Below are 19359 nucleotides of genomic sequence, written 5' to 3'. Positions count from 1 at the left end.
TAAAAAATAAATTAATATACAGGAAATAATCTGATAATAATAATATTGTAAGATTTTAGTTCTCTCCAAATTAATCTGTTTATTCTATACAATGCCAATCAAAATCCCAACAGGATTTTGTTTTGTAGAACCTACTGTCATAGAAACATTTAAATATATAATATGATATTATTACCTATCATCACCATGCTGTACATTAAATCCTCAGAACTTGTTAATTTTATAACTAGAATAATTCCCCTCCCTTTTTTATTTTGATGCTTTGTTCTGAGGCCCATGCAGTAACAGTGGAGGCAGGTGGCATAGAGTATATATATTATAATACCTAAAGCAACCACTTAAAAATGTCAAAAGGCATAGTTAAAAAATTAAAAGACAAACTAAAATAAATATCTAAAAATACTTAAATAATCTGAAAGTAGACAGGAAATGGAACAGAGAGAAACAAAAAGTTGAGATGACAAACAGAATATTAACAAAATGGTAGACCTAGATACAACCATATTAATAATTATGTTAAGTGTAAACAGACTAAACATTCCAATGAAGAAACAAAGATTATTAGAATGAGTTAAAAAGCAGACCTAACCATCTGCTAACTACCAGAGATGTACTTTAAATATAATGGTGTACTTAGAATATAAATATCCATATAAGATAAAAACATAGATCTATACGTTAATGGAATTAGAGAATCCGTAAATAGAATCATGCTTATATGATCAATTGTTTTTCAGCAAAGCACTCAAAGTCATTTATTGGGGAAAGGAAAAATCGAAAAACACTGTTGGAAAAACTGGATTCCATATGAACAACAACAACAAAAAATCAACCCTTACTTCACACAATACCCAAAATTTACTCAAATGCATTGTAGATTTAAAGGTAAAAGCTAACTGTAAAACTATTATAAATAAAATAGACATAAAAGGCATGATCATAAAAGAAAATTTATAAATTGGACTTTGTCAAAATGAAATAGTTTTTCTTTGAAAGACATTATTAATAACATGAAAAGGCAAACCACAAAATGAGAGAAATATTCTCTATCATATACCTGACAAAGGACTGACTGGTATTCAGAATAGATAAAGATTTCTTCAACTCAACCATAAGACTAACCACTCAATAACATCTCATAAAGAATATCTATTTTGTATACATGAAAAGATGCTCAACTTCATTAGTAATCAGGAAAATACAAATTAAAACCATAAAAAGATATTGTTACATCCATTAGAAAGGGTAAAATGAAAAAGACTGACAGTAACAAGTGTTGGCAAGGATATAGATGGAACTCTCATATACTGCTAGTGGGGATGTAAAATGGTACAACCACTTTGGAAAACAATATGGAACTTTCTTAAAAAGTTAAACATACATCTACCATACAATTTATTAATTTTACTCTTAGGTATATACCCAAGAGAAATGAAGACACATGTCCACATAAAAACTTTTACACAAATTTTCATAGCAGCTTTGTTCACAACAATTTAAAATTGTAAACAACTGCAATGTTCACCAGCCATTGAATAGATAAACAGAAAGTGGTGAATACATAAAATAGAATACTACTCAGCAAATAAAAGGAATAAACCACCAATATACAAAACAACAAGGATAAATCTGAAATTTATTAAGCTGAGTAAAAGAAACCAGTCACAAAAAAAGTATGTAATGTGTGATTCTATTTATATAAAAGGCAAACTACTCTATATTGATAAAAAGCAGAGCAGTAGTTGCCTGTGGCCAAGGGCAGAGGAAGGGATTGATTGCAAAGGGAAGAAAGAATCTTGGGGATGCCAGAAATGTTCTGTATTTTCTTAAAGATGGTGATTTTGCTGATGCATATGACTGTGATAACTCATTGAATTGTGTGTGGTAAATGGATCCAGCTTATTGTGCATAGTTATTTATCGATACATTTGATAAGAAAAATCGGAAGTCCTTTTTCATATTGTTCTTCATAGCTGAAATCTATTTCTCAGTCAATAATAACCCTAATTTTGTGGTCCTGATTCTGCCTTCTGAAATTATGCCCATAAAAGCATGAATAAATTACTTGTTCCACTACAAGAGTCCCTTAAATATTTGAAAAGTGCCACCATATTCTTAGTCTTTTCTTCTCCATATTATATACTACCTCTCACAAACTCCTTGTCCTCTGCTTCTTTTTTTTTTTAGATAGCCTTATTCTTTAGGTCATAGGCTCTTAAGCTTGCTGTTCTCCCACCTTTGAACATTTTTTGTTTGTCAGCATTTCTTATAAAACAAGTCATCCAAAACTGAATGCAATATGTTATGTATTATCTATCAAGTCTCGTCCAATGGAGTTAGTATGGTTTCTAGAAAGAGCAGGGAAATTTGAGTCCTCTGGCTCTGCCAGTGAATGACTAGCTTTTTGCTCTTAAGCAAATCACTCGCTATAGATTTTCAGTATAATGAGGGAGCTGGAACTATTTATTGGGCCTAAGATTTTATTCATTTTTAGCATTCAGAAATTAAAGCACAGGTAAGAAATCTCTGAGAAATTTATCAATTAAGAAATATAATAATAGGGGTGGCTCCATAGTGTTGTGGTTAGCGCGTCTGCTTTATATGCAGAAGGCCTGGGTTTGTGCCCCAGGTGGAGCCATGGACAATACCCTGGGTGCGCCAGGCCCTGGGTGCGTGTCAGGCCCTGGGAGCACACTGCAAGCGTGTGGGAGGAGACGCCCCGCCTTTAGAGATCCAGTTCTTAAGGGGAAACGGCAACATCCTATGGATGTTGAATAAGTGGAGTGTGGGAGGGAATTAAAGAGGGGGGAAAAAAGAAATATAAATAACTGAGATCTTCCGCTTACAAATAACTAAGGCTAAAAAAGCCAACATTTTGTTACTTGAAAAGAATTGTTTAGTTTTTTGTAGTTGTTGTTTTGTTTTTTAATCAAAAAACAAAACAACAACTGTTTTGTTTGTGTTTGGAGACGTATACATTTTTCCATTCTGATGTTAGAGATTTTTCAGTCATGCACTTTAGATCATGGAGGTTTGTGACTGGCTATGTAATCTCTATGAGTAGAAAAATTCAAAACATAGGGCAAGTCACATGTTAGGTTGGGAGAAGTAAAAAATTAAAAATTTTCAGAGCTGTTTAAAATATGCTTTGCTATATATATTTTTATGTGATTTGTATATATGAATATGTTGGGAAAGAGGCCACTTGTGAGTGAAGTGTAAGGAAAGATATATCTTTATACTTTAAGTCCACTCCGGGTAACAGCAGATGTTGCAAATAAAATGGGAATTTATTTAAAGCCCAAGATTTTAAAATATACTTTTTCTAATTGCAACATTTAAACAAAAAGGTAACAACAAAAATATCGGTGACAATTGCTGTTTAAGAGAAATAGCAAGTATTCATATACTAACCACCTAAAGAAATGTGTTAGTTTCTATTTACACAGGGACTTTATAATAATGGCAGAAGAATGACTAAACCTACTATAGTCTGTAAGAAGTGTCTACAATTTGTTACATAAATCTAAATACAACTACCATAGAGAATATACACTGGTGTATACATAAATCTAAATACAACTACCATAGAGAATATACACTGGTGACCAGTCTCCATTTTCTCTTTGTGGTATTAATTTTTAATCAAGAAATCATTCTATTTCAGTGTGAAATACTGCTCTTTGTCCCAAAGTTTCTGTTCTTGGATGTTTGCTTCTTACTTTAGTATTTGTGTTATCATACTTTAGACTCTACTTATATAATTACAGAAAAACAGCCATTGAATATTGAATCTTTATTAACTGATTCTTTTACTCTTTGTAATAATACACTCGGGCTAGCTGTGGCTATGGGATGCTCTGGTTCTAGGCCTAATTGGAGTACCCTACTGGCAGTCCCATTAGAATCAACATTCTTGGCTTTGCAGCACAAAAGATATTTTAAATTCGTTTTGACCGAAGCAGTCAATTTCTGCCTGAAAAACAAACAGATCTCCTAAACTATATGTACAAGTCTCTTCTGCATCACCATTAAATATACTCTGTAGTAGCTGGAACTCAAGAAATTACTTTCTAATCCATTGTGTCTTTTATTTTGTTGGTTACTTAGAGACTTACTACATCTTTCCCTAAAAAAATTATCCTTTGATTTCCATTCATTCATCCTTTTGGTATTTAAGTATCTACTAAAGGCATAGATAACATTGGAGTCTCCTACACAGAATTGGGCATAACTTTCAAAATTTTCCTTTACTCCCAAGAATCTCATCATATCAGACTAGATTTCTCTTTTTTTTCTTTTCTTTCCTTTTCTCAGTCATTAATTCTACAATTTTCAGTATTGATTTTACCTTTATTTTCCCCAAGTCTGTCAACGATAGCACAATCCATTTCTGGCTGTTACCCAGAGAAAAATAGTCCTGAAATCTCAATATTTCTTAGCTTCTGCTTCTCTAGAGTCATCAGCACTAATTTTTCAATATCAACTTCTCCAGATCAGAATTTTAAAAGGGTGGAGGATACAGAGTAGAGAAAATTTCGATTATGTTGAAGTTATGAGCCAGAACCCATGGCATCAGTTGTAGTAGCAGAAATTTATCTTGTTCCTGTGTTGTGATTATCTATTATTTGTCTTCCAAGTTCTTCCAGTCTTTCTGGGAAATATATATCCACACACACACCTTTTATTTGAAATAATATACCTTGTTGGTCCATGAAATGCCCCATATGAATCAAAGACCTAATCTTAAGAGCTAAAACTGTAAAACTTTTAGAATAAAACATTGGAGAGAATCTTCATGATATTGGATTTGGCAATGACTTCATGGATATGACACCAAAAGCACAGGTGACAAAAGAAAAAATGGAAAAACTAGACTTAATTAAAATTAAGAACTTTTGTGCACAAAGGATACTATCAAGAAAGCAAAAAGGCAACCTACTGAATGGGAGAAAACATTTGCAAATCATGTATGTGATAATGGGATTAATAGCCAGGATATTATAAAAAAAAACCCTCCTACCATTCAATAATAAAAAGATAAACAACACGAAAAAATTGGCAAAGGACTCGAACAGACATTTCTCTAAAGAAGATATGCAAATGGCCATTAAACACATGAAGATGCTCAACATCACTGTAAATTCCCTTCAGTCAAGATACTCAAATCAAAACCACAACGTGATACCACTTCGCATCTACTAGGGTGGCTACAATTTGTAAAAAATGGAAGATAATAAGTGTTGACAAGGATGTAGAGAAATTGGAACCCTCCTGCTCCATTAGTGAGAATATAAAGTCATACAATAGGTGTGGAAAACAGTTTGGTGGTTTTTCAGATTAAATTTAGAATTATCATCTGATCCAGCAATTCCACTCAGGTATATAGGTATATACCTACAAAATTAAAAGCAAGATATATAGGTATATACCTATAGAATTGAAAGCAAGGACTCCAGGAGGTATTTGTACATCAACGTTTATAGCAGCATCATTCACAATAGCCAAAAGATTGGACACACTAATCTCTGGCCACAGACAAATGGATACACAAAATGTATATACAATGAAATAATCCACCTCAAAAAGGAATAAAATTCTGATACATGCTCCAACATGGATGAACTTTAAAAACATTCTAAATGAAATTAGCCAGACATTAAAGGACAAATATTGTGTGATTCCACTTATATGAGGTATCTAGAATAGGTTTATTTGTAGAGAGGGAAAAGTAGGATAAAGGTTACCAGGATTAAGAACTTTATTAATGAGAACGGGCTACATTAAAGACTCATTATAAACTTCAGGATAAAAAAAGGAGCAGTGGAAAGGGAGAGAGGTTGGGGATCCTGACAACCCACTATTTGCAGCTCCCCTTAGCCAGGCTGGGGGTCCTTGGAGGAATCCGTGAACCCGTGCCCTCTGAACTCCCGCGGGAGAGCGAGACCTAGGAGCCCGGTGTCCCGGATGTCCCGTGGGAGCCGGTGGTAATTTGGGCCTAGACATCTCACGAGGACATAGGGACTGGAGACTTGGGTCCCTGCGGGGAGGCAGAGGCGAGGAGGTGGGGACGAGTGGCCGCTCAGGCGGTGGTTGACCCTCGAAGCCGGCTGTCGGGCGGGCAGCAACCGGCACTGAGTTGTCGGACAGCCGGCTGCTCCTGGCCGCGCGCCGCCTCAGCGCGTTCCAGTCAGAAGCCGGCGAGGCCTCAAGCTCCCGCTCGCGTGGGGCCGGCGGGCAGGCAGGCGGCCCCTCAAAGGTCTGCGTTTTGTTGGGCTGGTCCAGGAGCCCCCAGTGTTTATTTCCAGGTGCGTTTCGGTCTTGAGCTGGTGGGACCGGAGCGTGTATCGTAGCCACTTTGACGGCGGTGGGAACCGCGGTCTTGTGGGCGGGGTGGCCGGCGGGGGCGCTGGGGTGTTGGATCATACAGCCTGCCCCGAAGCTTCCCTGCCTTGCGGCCGCGAGTGTCCTCGGAAAACCCGTAAGGATATTTTTGCTTCAGGCCCTGATTCGGTTCCCAGCTGGAGCTTGCTGCCAGCGTGGGTAACCTGGGGGAGATGGTGGGGATCAGGGGCCCCAACTGTAAAGTCTCCCTGGCCAAGTCTCAGAGACTCCGGGTAATTTGTTCCCCTGTTTATTTCTCTTACTTTGTGAAATTCTTTGCAGTCATTTGTGGTGGTTGGTTTTTCCGGTGATTGTTGGTCTCAACTTCTTCACCCACTACCGATTTCTGGTAGATCAATATTTTATAACGGGGCTTCTGAACTCTTGAAATAAGGAGTATATTTCGGAGTAAAAATTGTAAGGAGTGATAGATCTGAACATTTCATACAGTAAAAATTACAGAATGTAAGAAAATACTAAATTGTCACTAAGATAATTAGATAAGGTGAAGGTCATCTCAGCGGACAACAAATTATGTAGTCACAGATGCATTTTGAGTATTTTAAGAGTGATTAGAGCAGAAGCATAGACTTAAAAATAAATCATTTTTTGAAATATAATTTTATATCACATGCTGAAACTAAAACTTTGTAAAAAAAAAAAAAAAGAAAAAGTAATCTAACAGGGAAATTTAGGAAATCTGACTCTAAACCTAAAATTTAATTAATTCAAAATCTAGCATCTCCTACAATCACAAATTCATATAGAAATGTGGCAAGGTCCCTTGTAGGACCTATGTGTTTAAAAAATAACTTATTTACATAATGAAAATGCCAAAGTTATGGCTTTTTGGAACCTTCCTGATTTGATTACATGACTACTGAACTAGAAAAAAAATCACATTTTAAAACAACATTAAAGGTTTGGGGAGTAAATTTTTAAATTTCAGAGTTGATGGAAATTATCAGGTAATTGTTTTCAAGTACTGAAATTGTTTACTTAAAAATATCCTCAGTATATTTCTGAGTGACTCCCTTCTGCCTTCTGCCCTCTTACCCTAGGCTTCCATTGTTCATATAGTCAAATTGTTTTAGACATTTGTAGAACCATGCTAATTTGTTTATATTTTACTGTTTCTTTTTGTTCGTGACTAAGTGATTAATACATTGAGAAAAATGAAGAGAACGATTAAGTTAAACAGGTGGAAGGGGGGAAAACTCAACTAAGACAATAAAAGACCCCACAACATAAGGTATACACAAATTTGGCCCTCTTCGTAGCTTTTTGTCAGGGTTGCGTGTGGAAACATTCCTTCCTCCCTACCTACTCCCACACGTATCATCCCCACATCAGGGAGAACTCAAAATTGGAGGGACATAATCTTATTTAGTAACATGGATGTCTCCGCGAGGTGGCGCTCATGTAGTGTTTGATTTTAGTTTCTATCCTAAGATTTACAATGTATTAACTATCACCGAATAAATAGAATTGTGATTTATGTTTTATGATTTGTGCATCTGATTCATGTTTTGTTACATAGAATTTTCTATTATGTTTCAGAATTTATTAAAAAATTGGGATGTAGCGTTCATGTGTAGAGAGAAAAATTGCAACGTGAAGGAAGCAAAATATGTGTCTATAAAAATGGTTCTACTGTCTCCTCTCAAATTTGACGCTTTGTCACACCTTAGATTTTTACTATATTCCTATGTAGCCAATGCTGAATGTTTTTATCCTGTAGATAACATCTCTGAATGTAAAGATTAACTTTTTAAAAAAGAACATAAACATTTGTATGTGTTATGCAATGTGAATGTAAACAAACATATATATGTTAAACTTGTAAGGTTTTTTATTTTGGAAAAATTCCAGCATACATAAACATATACAGAACTTAATAACGAACTTCATACCTATTACATAGCTTTAGCAATTATCAACTCATTCGCAATCTTGTTTCATCAATATCCCTCTACCTTTCCCCCTTTATTTCCCTGCATATTTACATAGTGTGTTATTAGAGAGATACACATTCACAATAAAATGTACTATCCTAACTGAAAACAATGGTATTAATCAGTAATATAAAAGCCCAAAAGGAGTGATTACTTCTGTCTTGGCTTCTGGAAGAGGACAAGAAGCCTTTGAAGGAGAAATGACATTTGAGCTGTACGAGAAAGGACTGGTAGATTTGCTGGGTGAAGAATGGGAGAAAACACATTCTAAGCTTTGATGCAGTATGAAGAGAGGGTTACAACTGTGAATATACATGAATTGAGTGGAGAATACAGAATAATGTATTTGAATATTGAGGCGCTTTGGAGGAAATTGTGAAAGATACAGCAGGCAAGGTAGTATGTGGTTATTCTGGAAAACACGATTATAGTTTATGTATCCAGAAATATTATTTTACATCTTCATAAATAAAATATAAACTGCTTTTTCCTTATTTTTAGGTTTATGACAAAGTCCAATTAATTTTTAAGATGCTGAAATCAAATGACTCCTTGTTTTCTTTGGATAATTTTTTTTTCGAAAAAACAGATGAAGCTGAAAAGTAAGTCTTCCTTAAAGAATGATAACATAGTATATTGCTTTACTGATTTTTTATTTTTAAAGAGTTTTAATTTTCTCTGGTAAATATACAAATAAAAATGAGTGATAGATAGAATGATATTTCAGGTGTATGTTTGGTAAACATGAAATTCAAATATAAGGGAGTAACTAAAGTTTAACATTTTACATGTTGTAATTTTAAAAATAGACTAGATTCTAATCTATTTGGCTTGCATTTATTTGCATTTCTTTTCAAATAATTTTTGGCTAAGGTAAAGAAGTAATGGTTAGAGTAGCTCAGGACAGGAGTACTGATGACACCTTTTGGAAACAGAAAAGGCAATATTCCAAAGGTTAAGAGTAATAGGTAAATTCAGCACAAGCAGGAAGTAGGAGCAGAAATAAAGATGTGGCACCAAGGAAATAAGAATGGAGAATATGTAGTCCTTTAAGTACTGACGTCTATGGATTTTCACACGTGTATTTCTCTGAATTCTAAGTTTTCTGTGTATTTGTTCTATAATATTATCTTTTTTAAATGAAGCATTGAGCAAATTTTATTATTTATTGCTTTATTCTTGTATTCATTCAAACATTAGTTCAAGTATTGGTTGAATGGTGAAGGGATATAAAAAGATTGAAACAGACTTTTACTTCAAAAACTTAAAATCTACTTGAGGAGATGAAAAACAAATATGGAAAGTTCATTAAAAAATAATGTGACCATGTAATCCATCATCCAGACTAGAACACTTTTGAGAGTGAAAGAGTTGCATCCAACTGGGACAACAGGTGTTAATCAGGACTGGCCTGGGCAAATTGGCATGTAGGTTTGCTCTTCTAACAATAAATACGGAGTCAAAAAGAGTGCAAAGCAAATGCTGTATTCATACAATAAAATTTTACATTTGAAAGGAGACTTGAGCCAAGTTAGTTAGATCATGCTTTACGGTAGTAGGGGAAGACTTCAGGAGGCTTTGAAGAATTTGATAATTCTATACAGAGAGGAAGTGGGCATTTGAAGGTAGAGTGTCACAGCAAGAAAAAAAGAATAGAGATGGGACAATTCACAGTACTTTTAGGAGATGATATAGAGAAGTCTCTTGGGATAGAAAATTCGGGAATAACATTAGAAAAGTAAGCTAAGGATAGATTATGGTGGAGGATAAAGACCAGAATTAGGATCTTGGACATGACTATATATGTGTTTAAAGCCGTAGAATTGAATCAGCAAATATTTATTATATAACATTCTTAATTATACAAAGCACTGTACTCTGTACTATCAGTTTAAATGGAGATAAAAACAAAACCTTTAAGTGTTTACAATCTAGAGGGGGTAGCATATATATAGTATATATGTATGTATGTATGTGTGTATGTATGTATGTGTGTGTGTGTATGTATGTATCATCTGTCATCTTGCTATTTTATATCTATAGACATTCACACGGACACGCACAATACAAAGAAGATTATGATAAACATAGGTTAAATTAGTACTTAAGAAGGAAGGAAGAAAAAAATCTTAGGGAACATGGAAGATTTCATGAAGGCAGGATTTGAGCTGAATTTTGAATGAGTGTAAGCGCTAGTACATACAACAGTGCCTGGCACATAGTCCTCAGTAAATAATTGTTGAATGGATTAATGAGTGAATAAAACAGTTGAACTTCTATAGGTAGATATGGTAGTAGGGTCAGGTACAGGCGCAAGCCTAGTAAAGGACATATTTTTGAATGAAGATGAGATGGGACAGAATTATTATCTATTTGATATACAAGTAGTTCACTTTGGTTTGGACTATAAGGTACATGTAGGAGAGTTACAACTAAGGTGGCCTTGGGCCACTCAGAAGTTTAGCATTATTTAGATACCACTGAAGGGTTTTGAATGGAATAATATGATGAAAACAATTCTAAATTAATGTGAGAGGTGTGTAAAATATATTAGAGAAACCCTGGAGGCAGTGAGGGCAGTTAAAACAGTATTGTTTTCAACCAGACATAAGTTGATTAAAGCCTTGATTAGAATAGTGACTGGAAATATGATAAATTCAAGAAACTATAAGATGCAATAAGGCCTGGTAGGTATCTGGATATACTGGGTAAAAAATTATACTATATTGGATTCTTGGTGTCTGGGAAAATGATGGCACCTCTGGAAAACAGGGAAATCATAAGGAAGATTTTACTTTATGGGGAGGCTGAACAGTAGAGCTAGATGTGTTTTTTTGTATCTTGTTAACTTATATCTTGGATTTTCTGGAATAGTCTGTGCAGAAAAGAGTTAATATATCAGGCCTGAACTGCTGTCTTGAAAAGGTCTGCTTACAAGGTTGGCCTTACACTGGAGTCTGCCAACTTAGATTTTAGGAAATTTCTCATCATTATCTGGTAAGAGTGGCTCACTGTGCATAAGCTGTCCATACAAATAATATGGTTTATGTTGAACATCTGCTTTTCTTCTGAGAATGTGGAATTTAAGGTATGTGCCAGAGAGGGGATGCCCATGTGATTAGCTCCTGATAAAAACTCTGGGCATTAACAAAAACACTCATTGGCAACATTTCCCGTATGCTGTCACACCTTGTTGCTGGGGGAATTAAGGATACCTACTGAGAGAGGACCTTCGAAGCTCATGTCTGGTTTTTCCTGAGTGCCATAGTCATGAATAAAACTATATGCTAAGTCCTAGGGAATCATTGACCCTGGGATGACCTCGAGGACCCTCCTACATAGTCGTAAATTTCAGTTGCTTTGGCCTTTTGTCAGATAATCTGTCAGATAATGTCAGATAATGTGATGTAGATTTTTGATTTGGAAAATATAGCAGGAGTAGCTCTTATTTATAAGAGTTTGAAATCTTAAATGAAGAGATAAGAAATAAATCATAACATCCTTGGGACTTGGCATAGTCAGTATATATGGTGCTCTTCTTAACTTTATTTACTGTCACCTAATACTTATCTTTTTGTTCTAATGAAAGACAAGTCAACTTTGATTGGAAAGAAAATATTAAAGCATTATATATTAATAAGATCACAGCTGAAAGATCCTAAGGAAAGATAGTTAGTTAACAATGCCAAGAAGGTAGTGAAAATCTCATCAATTACTGTAGGCTTACAAAGTGATTGTCAGTTTCAGCTGGTTTCTTGGGTTTTCTGTGGTTCTTAGATAGTTCTGGACCAAGAATATTTGGGTTAGGACATTAACTTATGATAGTGTTTTAGGAATACTCTGAAATACCAATAATGGTGTCATTTATGCTGATGACCCATGATTAGTTATGAGGTATGTCAAAAGTAATTTGTCACTTGTAATAATGAAGATGCTAAAGTTTCAGAATGATTTACTATTTTTATCTTTTTTATATTGGAGCATATTTAAGATTCCTGTCACAAACATTTGAATTGGAGAAAAGGAGATGCATTTATAGCCATTACTTAGGTAGCATATTTCACAGCAGTATCAATCCTATGAAACACAAGGAGCAAAAGATCTAGAACACTGCTGTATAGGGATAAATCAAAGTTATCGCAGAAAGTTAGTTTATAGGATGATTTTCTAAGAGTCTGTAATTAAGTGATATTTAATTAATTAATACATAGCTTGTGATGTTATAGCTTTATTAATGTATATATTCACATTTTTATATTTTATATAGCTCTCCAGACTATGAAAAATCATTGGATTGGTATCTCCCACCTGCTCCATTGATTTCAGAAATTCCAGCTACTCAAGCATTAGAAGAAGAAATAGAAAATCATAAACTGTTAGGTAAATTATCACATATTTATTGTGAAGCCAAACCCATACAGCTCATGTCAATATAAAAAAATCTAGTAAAACATTAAAAAATTAATTCCTTTATTTTAATGGAATAAAATGAAAGTTAGAGACTTCTCTTATTCAAAATAGTGCTTACCAAATCTTAAAAATCTAAAACATTTTCCTTCTCTATACATACATATGCATATTATATGCACGCAATACACTGTATCATACACCTGTTCTATTGTTTCCTCTTACCGTTAAAACTATCACTGCTATTTAGTTTTTGCTTTGCCCTTTACTAAAGGGAAGATCCTCTGGTTTAAGAAACTTGATTTCTGAAATATATTGAGAGGAAAAAAAGAAGATGCAGAAGATTATATATAATTCGACATCATTTTATAAAGCTAAAAATAAGCACATTCAAGCAATATACGTGATCTAATGTAATATAAAATTTTTGATTTTTAAATTGGGTGGTAGGTTCATGCATGTACATTTTATTAAGCTTTATAACATTTTATAAATGCAAATATATATGTTCTTGTATGTACCAAATAATACATAGAATATATAGTATATATACCATTGTGTATATATAGAGATAGTAAAGCAAATTTAAGCCCTAATAAGGCCTCCATACTCCTCTTAAACCTTCGAGGAAGTTTATAAAGTCTCTATTAAAAAAATTTAAACATTTTGTCACACTGACAAAAACATTTATCTTCATTTTAGAGGCAATATTACAAAAAGCATTGTATCATATATTTTAATACTGAATCATATTCAGTAACATTTTTTATGATTGGTCATTGTCTTTCTGTGTGTAAATTGTTTATATAAATTTAGAAATTGTCATAATTATATAATTATATCATTTGTAGTACATAAGATACTTAAATATTCCAATTATGGTTATTTCTGTGGATCAGGAATTAAACTTATTTTATAATGTAGGTTTTGTATAAATTTAAATTTTAATTTCAATAATTCTTAATTTCCGAGGGCCCTTCAGTAATATATTATACCATAGGAGGAACAGTCAGCTATATTTCAAAACCATATATGTTATTACAGGTTATCTTGTTATTGCACTAATACTTTTCTTTTGGCTTTTATATTTACCTAGTAAACTCTTGAAAATTTTAATTAAATTTTTCCATTATCATTTCAAAAATTTGTTTTCATGGAGAACATTTAGTAATTAATATATTTCATTTCATAGGTCTGGAAAAGAGGCAAAAAATGTTGACATCGAATTTAAAGCTAACTAATGAAAACACAAATCATATTTCACCAACACAAAAATTTCAGTTTGCCTTCCCCTCTAAGAAGTATGAAGAAGATGTTCTCAATTTAGGAGGGGCAGGTAACAATGACTTATCACATGTTTCTGGCAAGCTGACATATGGTTCTCAGAAATTAAAAAATCACATTGGCACTGAGATAGCACCTGAGAAAAATATTGCAGATGATACAAAATTAGTTAATTTTTCAGAAGATAAAGGAGAGAGCCCATCAGCCTTCCAGAAAAGGTAATTAATTAAATAAATAACATTCAGTAATAAAGTTGAATATTTATGTGTATGTCCAAAAGTATAAAATATGGTAGAATTTGAATGAGAAAAACATCAACTACAAATAGAGTCTGCTATGTACCAGACATTCTATTAACTTTGAGATTCTAGTAGTAGGTTCTTATCTTCAGAGAGCTTAAAATTTACTAGCAGAAATACTGATAGTAAATAACTGTAATTAACAGTACAACAATTATTTTTGATGAAGTAGATGGTTAGAGGAGAGGTTCTCAAACTTTTTCTTGACAGAACTCTTTTACACTTAAAAATTATTGAGGATTTTCCCAAAAAGCTTTTGTTTCTATGGTTTTAAGAAAATATTTAAATGTTGATATTTAACCATATTAGAAATTAAAACTAAAAAATTGAAAAATATTTATTTACTAATTTATTTTCGGGTAACAAAGAATGTACTATTTGCCCATATAAACAATGTATTTATATTAAAAATTATTTTCTAAAACAAAATAATTTAATGAGAAGAGTGGCATTGTTTTATGTTTTTGTAAATATTTTTAATTTCTAGCTTAATAGAAGATATTTGGATTTTCATATTTGCTTTTGCATTCAGTCTGTTGTGATATCACATGACTTAGAGCCTCTAGAAAACTCCATATAAACTAGTGAGAGAATGAGAGAGAAAAAGACAAATAATGCCTTAGTAGTATTATGAAAATTTTGATCTTATGAACTCCCTGAAAGAATCTCCACCATCCTGTGAGAACAGCTGTTAGACCGTATAATATGGAAACTTAATCTGTTCTGGACTCTCAGGTAAGGCTTTCCTGAAGAGATGGTACTGAAACGTAACTTTAAGGAGGAAAAGAGTAAAACTAAGTGCAAATGAAGGAGAGTGTTCCAGGCAGAAGGAATATGTATGTGCAAATTCCTAAGGTAGCATAGAGGTTGGCCTATTCTTAGAAAATTTCTTTAGTTTAAAGTAAGAGAGAATGGTAAGAGGTTAGGTATGGAGGGGCCAAGTCATTCAGAATCTTGAAAATGATAATAAACATTTTGTACTTTTCCTTAAGGCGGTGACCCTTAAACCGTGGCCCATGGATCCACTGCATCAGAATCACCTGGAGTGCTTGTTAAAAATTTGGATTCTTGGGTTGTACTTTAGCCCCACTGAACCACAGTCCAGTATGATGAATTAGAAGGGAGCTAGAATACATTGTGAAAGGCCACTTAGATAGTTATTTTGTTAGTAAAAAAGAGTGGTAGGCTGTCCTAGGATTGTGGTAGCAGGAATGAGAGAGTTCAGAGTTATTTAGAAGATAGAGTGCTCACTTCAGCAGCACATATACTAAAATTAGAAGATAGAATCTCACAGGACTTAAATGATTATTGGATATGAGACCCGACTTATAGGTTTCCAGCTTGAGCCAGAATGATGAAAGATAGTAGTGCCCTTTCTTGAAATAGAAAACTGTAAGAAAGAACAGATTTGGAGGAAAGTGATGAGTACAGATTTAGACATGTTGATTTTAGGTACTTATAAATTGTCCAAATAGGCAATTGGATATATGTGTTTAGGATTCAGAAGAGATTTAGTTGATAGTTTTTATTTTCTCTATTACATAAGAAGTGAGGTAATCTATGGAGTTTGAGGGAAAAAGTAGGGGTATTGAGGAAGTATGAGAAGAATGGAAAAAGTTATGGAGAATGGGAAAGCAATTTAATTAGAATAATGGTAGTATTGTTGGACACTGTAAAGGGTCCAGTTAAGGTTGGTGTCTATGAATTTTTTTGTAACAGCTTTATTAAGATATAATTCACTTATAAAATTTATTCTTTTGAAGTATAGAAGTCATGATTTTTAGAATATTCAGAGTTGTGCAACCATCACTACTATCTAATTTTAAAACATGTTTATTTCCCCAAAAGACACCCTGTACTCATTAACAGTTACTCCCCATTACTCTCTCTTCACATCCTAGCCCCCACAACCACTAACCTGTTTTCTATTTCTATCAATTTACTTATTCTAGGTATTTCATATAAGTACAGTCATAAAATATCTGGCTTTTTGTATCTGGCTTCTTTCACTTGGCATAACATTTTTAAGATTTGTCTATTTTATGTCATGTATCATTACTTTATTCCTTTTTGTGGCCAAATAATATTCCATTGAATGAGTATACCACAATCATTTATCCATCTATCAGTTGATGATCATTTGGGTTGTTTACAGATTTTGGCTATTATGAATAATGTTGCTACGAACATTCATGTACAAGTTTTTGTATGAATATATGTTTTAATTCTTTTGTACTTATACTTAGAAGTGGAATTGCTGAATCATAAGGTAACACTATATTTATAAATTTTTTTGAGAAACTGCCAAATTGTTTTCTAAAGTAACTGTATTACTTTACAATTCCATTAGCAATTTCTCCACATCCTTACTAACCTCTGTCTTTTTTACTATAGCTGTCCTAGTGGATGTGAAGTATCTCACTGTGTGTCTTTTTTTTCCAGTAAGAAAACTGGTCATTATTTCTTTAAAAATTTTTTAAAAAATTTTAAATTACAGTTGACATTCAATATTACTTCATTTTAGTTTCAGATATAGAGCGTAGTGGTTAGACATTTATATAATTTATGAAGTGATCCTCCTGATTAGTCTAGTACCTACTTGGCACTACATATAGTTATTACAATATTATCGACTATATTCTCTATGCTGTACTTTGTATCCGCATGACTTTTATTTAACACCAATTTGTACTTCTTAATCCCTTCACCCTTTTCACCCAGAATCCCAACTCCCCTCCCATCTGTCAACCATCAGTTTGTTCTCTGTATCTATGAGTCTGTTTCTGTTTTGTTTGTTCATTTGTTTTGTTCTTTAGATTCCACATATAAGTGAGATCATATTGTACTTGTATTTCTCTGGCTTATTTCACATAGCATAATACCCTCTGGGTTCATTCATGTTGTCACATTATTGTGGTTTTGATTTGCATTTCCCTAATGACTAATGATGTTGGGCATTAGTCATTTTTATGTGATTATTGGCTCTTTGTATATCTTCTTTGGAGTAATGTCTATGCAGATCCTTTGCTTGTTTTTTAATTGGGTTATTTATCTTTTTATTATTGTGTTTTAAGAGTTCTTCATGTATTCTAGATAAAAGTCCCTTATCAGCAATGTGATTTACAAATATTTTCTCTCATTGTGTATATGTTTTTCACTTTCTTGATGATGTCCTTAGCAGTATAAAATTTTTAATTTTGATGAAGCCCAATTTATCTAAATTTTTTTGTTGTTGAGTTTTTAGTGTCATATCTGAGAAACAATTGCATAATTCAAGGTTGTGAAAACTTACTCCTGTATTTTCCTCTAAGAGTTTTATAATTTTAGCTCATATTTAGGTGTACGATCCGTTTTGAGTTAATTATTTTTATATGGTGCAAGGTAAGAGTCCAACTTCATTATTTTGCATATAGATATCCAGTTGTTCAAGCACCATTTGTTGAGAAAACTATTTTTTCCCCATTGAATGTCATTGCACCCTTATTGGCAATCAATTGACCGTGAATGCAAGATCTGGGCGGTTTCTGACACCAATCAATTCTTATTCTCTGATACTAATGTGTGTTCACAATTTTTTAATTGAATTATTTGATTTTTTTCTTTTTTTCCAGCTTTATTGAAATATAATAGACAATTAGTTGCTCATGTTTACATTGTACAATTCAATGAGGTTTTTTTTCAGTTATAGTTGGCATACAATAATATATTAGTTTCAGTTTACAGCATAGTGATTAGAGATCTATATAATTCACAAAGTGATCACCTTACTAAATCTAGTACCTTTTATCCCCCTTACATATTTATTACAACATTGTTATCTATTTTCCTTATGCAACACTTATATCTCTATGTCTATTGTGTAACTATTCATTTGTACTTCTTAATTCCTTTGCCCTTTTTCACCGTCCCCCCGCCAAATTCCTCTTATCTAGTAGCCCTCAAAATAGTCTCTGTATCTATGAGTTTGTTTCCATTTTTGTTGTTTAGTTCTTTAGATTCCACATTTGTCATGTGATATTTGTGTTTCTCTGATTTACTTCATTCAGCACAATATCCTCTAGGTCCATGGAAGCAATATCTTTCCATCCCTTTCCGTTTAGTCTATGTGTGTCTTTTAATCTGAAATGAGTCTCTTGTAGGCAACATATGTAAGGATCTTCCTTTCTTATCCATTCAGCCACCCTATCTTTTCATTGGAGCACTTAATTCTTTCCCATTTGAAGTACTTGTTGATAGGTATGTAGTTATTACCATTCTTTATTCATGTTTTTGATACATGACTTTTCTTCTTAAAGAAGTCCCTCCAACATTTCCTGTAATACTGGCTTGGTGGTGATAAATTCCTTTAGCTTATTTTTGTCTGGGGAGCTCTTTATCTGTCCTTCAACTCTAAATGATAGCTTTACTGGATAAAGTATTCTTGGTTGTCGATCCTGGGTTTTCATCACATGGACTATTTTGTGCCAAGCCCTTCTGTCCTGCAAAGTTTCTTTTGAGAAATCAGCTGCCAGTCTTATGGATGCTCTCATATAGGTAAGTAACTGCTTTTCTTTTGCTGCTTTAAGATTCTCTCTTTGTATTTAACCTTTGGCATTTTAACGATTATGTGTCTTTAACAATTATGTGGGCCTCTTTGGGTTCCTCTTTCTTGGGACTCTCTTAGCTTCTTGGGAATGTATGCCTATTTCTTTCATCAGATTTGGGAAGTTGTCCATCATTTCTTCAGGTAGGTTTTCAACTTCTTGTTCTCCTTCTTCTCCTTCAGGTACCCCTATAACATGGATGTTTTCACATTTAATTCTGTCCTATAGGCTCCTTAAATTATTATAGTCTTGGCTTCTTTTTTCTTCCCGTTCGGATTGGATGTCCTTGGCTTCCCCATTCTCTATATTGATGGTTTGATCCTCTTCTTCATTCACTCTTGATTCTCTCTGATATACACTCCATCTCAGATAATGTGTTCTTCATTTCTAACTAGTTCCCTTTTATAATTTCCATTACCATTTTTATGTTTTTATCTTTTTGTTAAA

The 19359-nt window shown here is 33.5% G+C and overlaps 1 protein-coding gene across 1 annotated transcript in view; it reads left to right on the top strand.

Moving 5' to 3' along the window:
• Nucleotides 1–8860: 8860 nt before the first annotated feature.
• The window catches only part of HFM1 (HFM1, ATP dependent DNA helicase homolog), an 81262-nt gene continuing 70763 nt past the window's right edge, over nt 8861–19359 (top strand). The window contains exons 1-3 of the mRNA XM_011355634.2: nt 8861–8941; nt 12607–12719; nt 13939–14248. Of these exons, the coding sequence (XP_011353936.1) occupies nt 8871–8941; nt 12607–12719; nt 13939–14248 (494 nt within the window). The 5' untranslated portion in view covers nt 8861–8870. The remainder of the gene's footprint in view (nt 8942–12606; nt 12720–13938; nt 14249–19359) is intronic.

Source organism: Pteropus vampyrus, unplaced genomic scaffold (genome assembly GCF_000151845.1).
Source record: "Pteropus vampyrus isolate Shadow unplaced genomic scaffold, Pvam_2.0 Scaffold22, whole genome shotgun sequence".
NCBI lineage: Eukaryota > Metazoa > Chordata > Mammalia > Chiroptera > Pteropodidae > Pteropus > Pteropus vampyrus.
The sequence above is the reverse complement of the archived record's forward strand: the minus strand, read 5'-3'. Positions and strand labels throughout refer to the sequence as shown.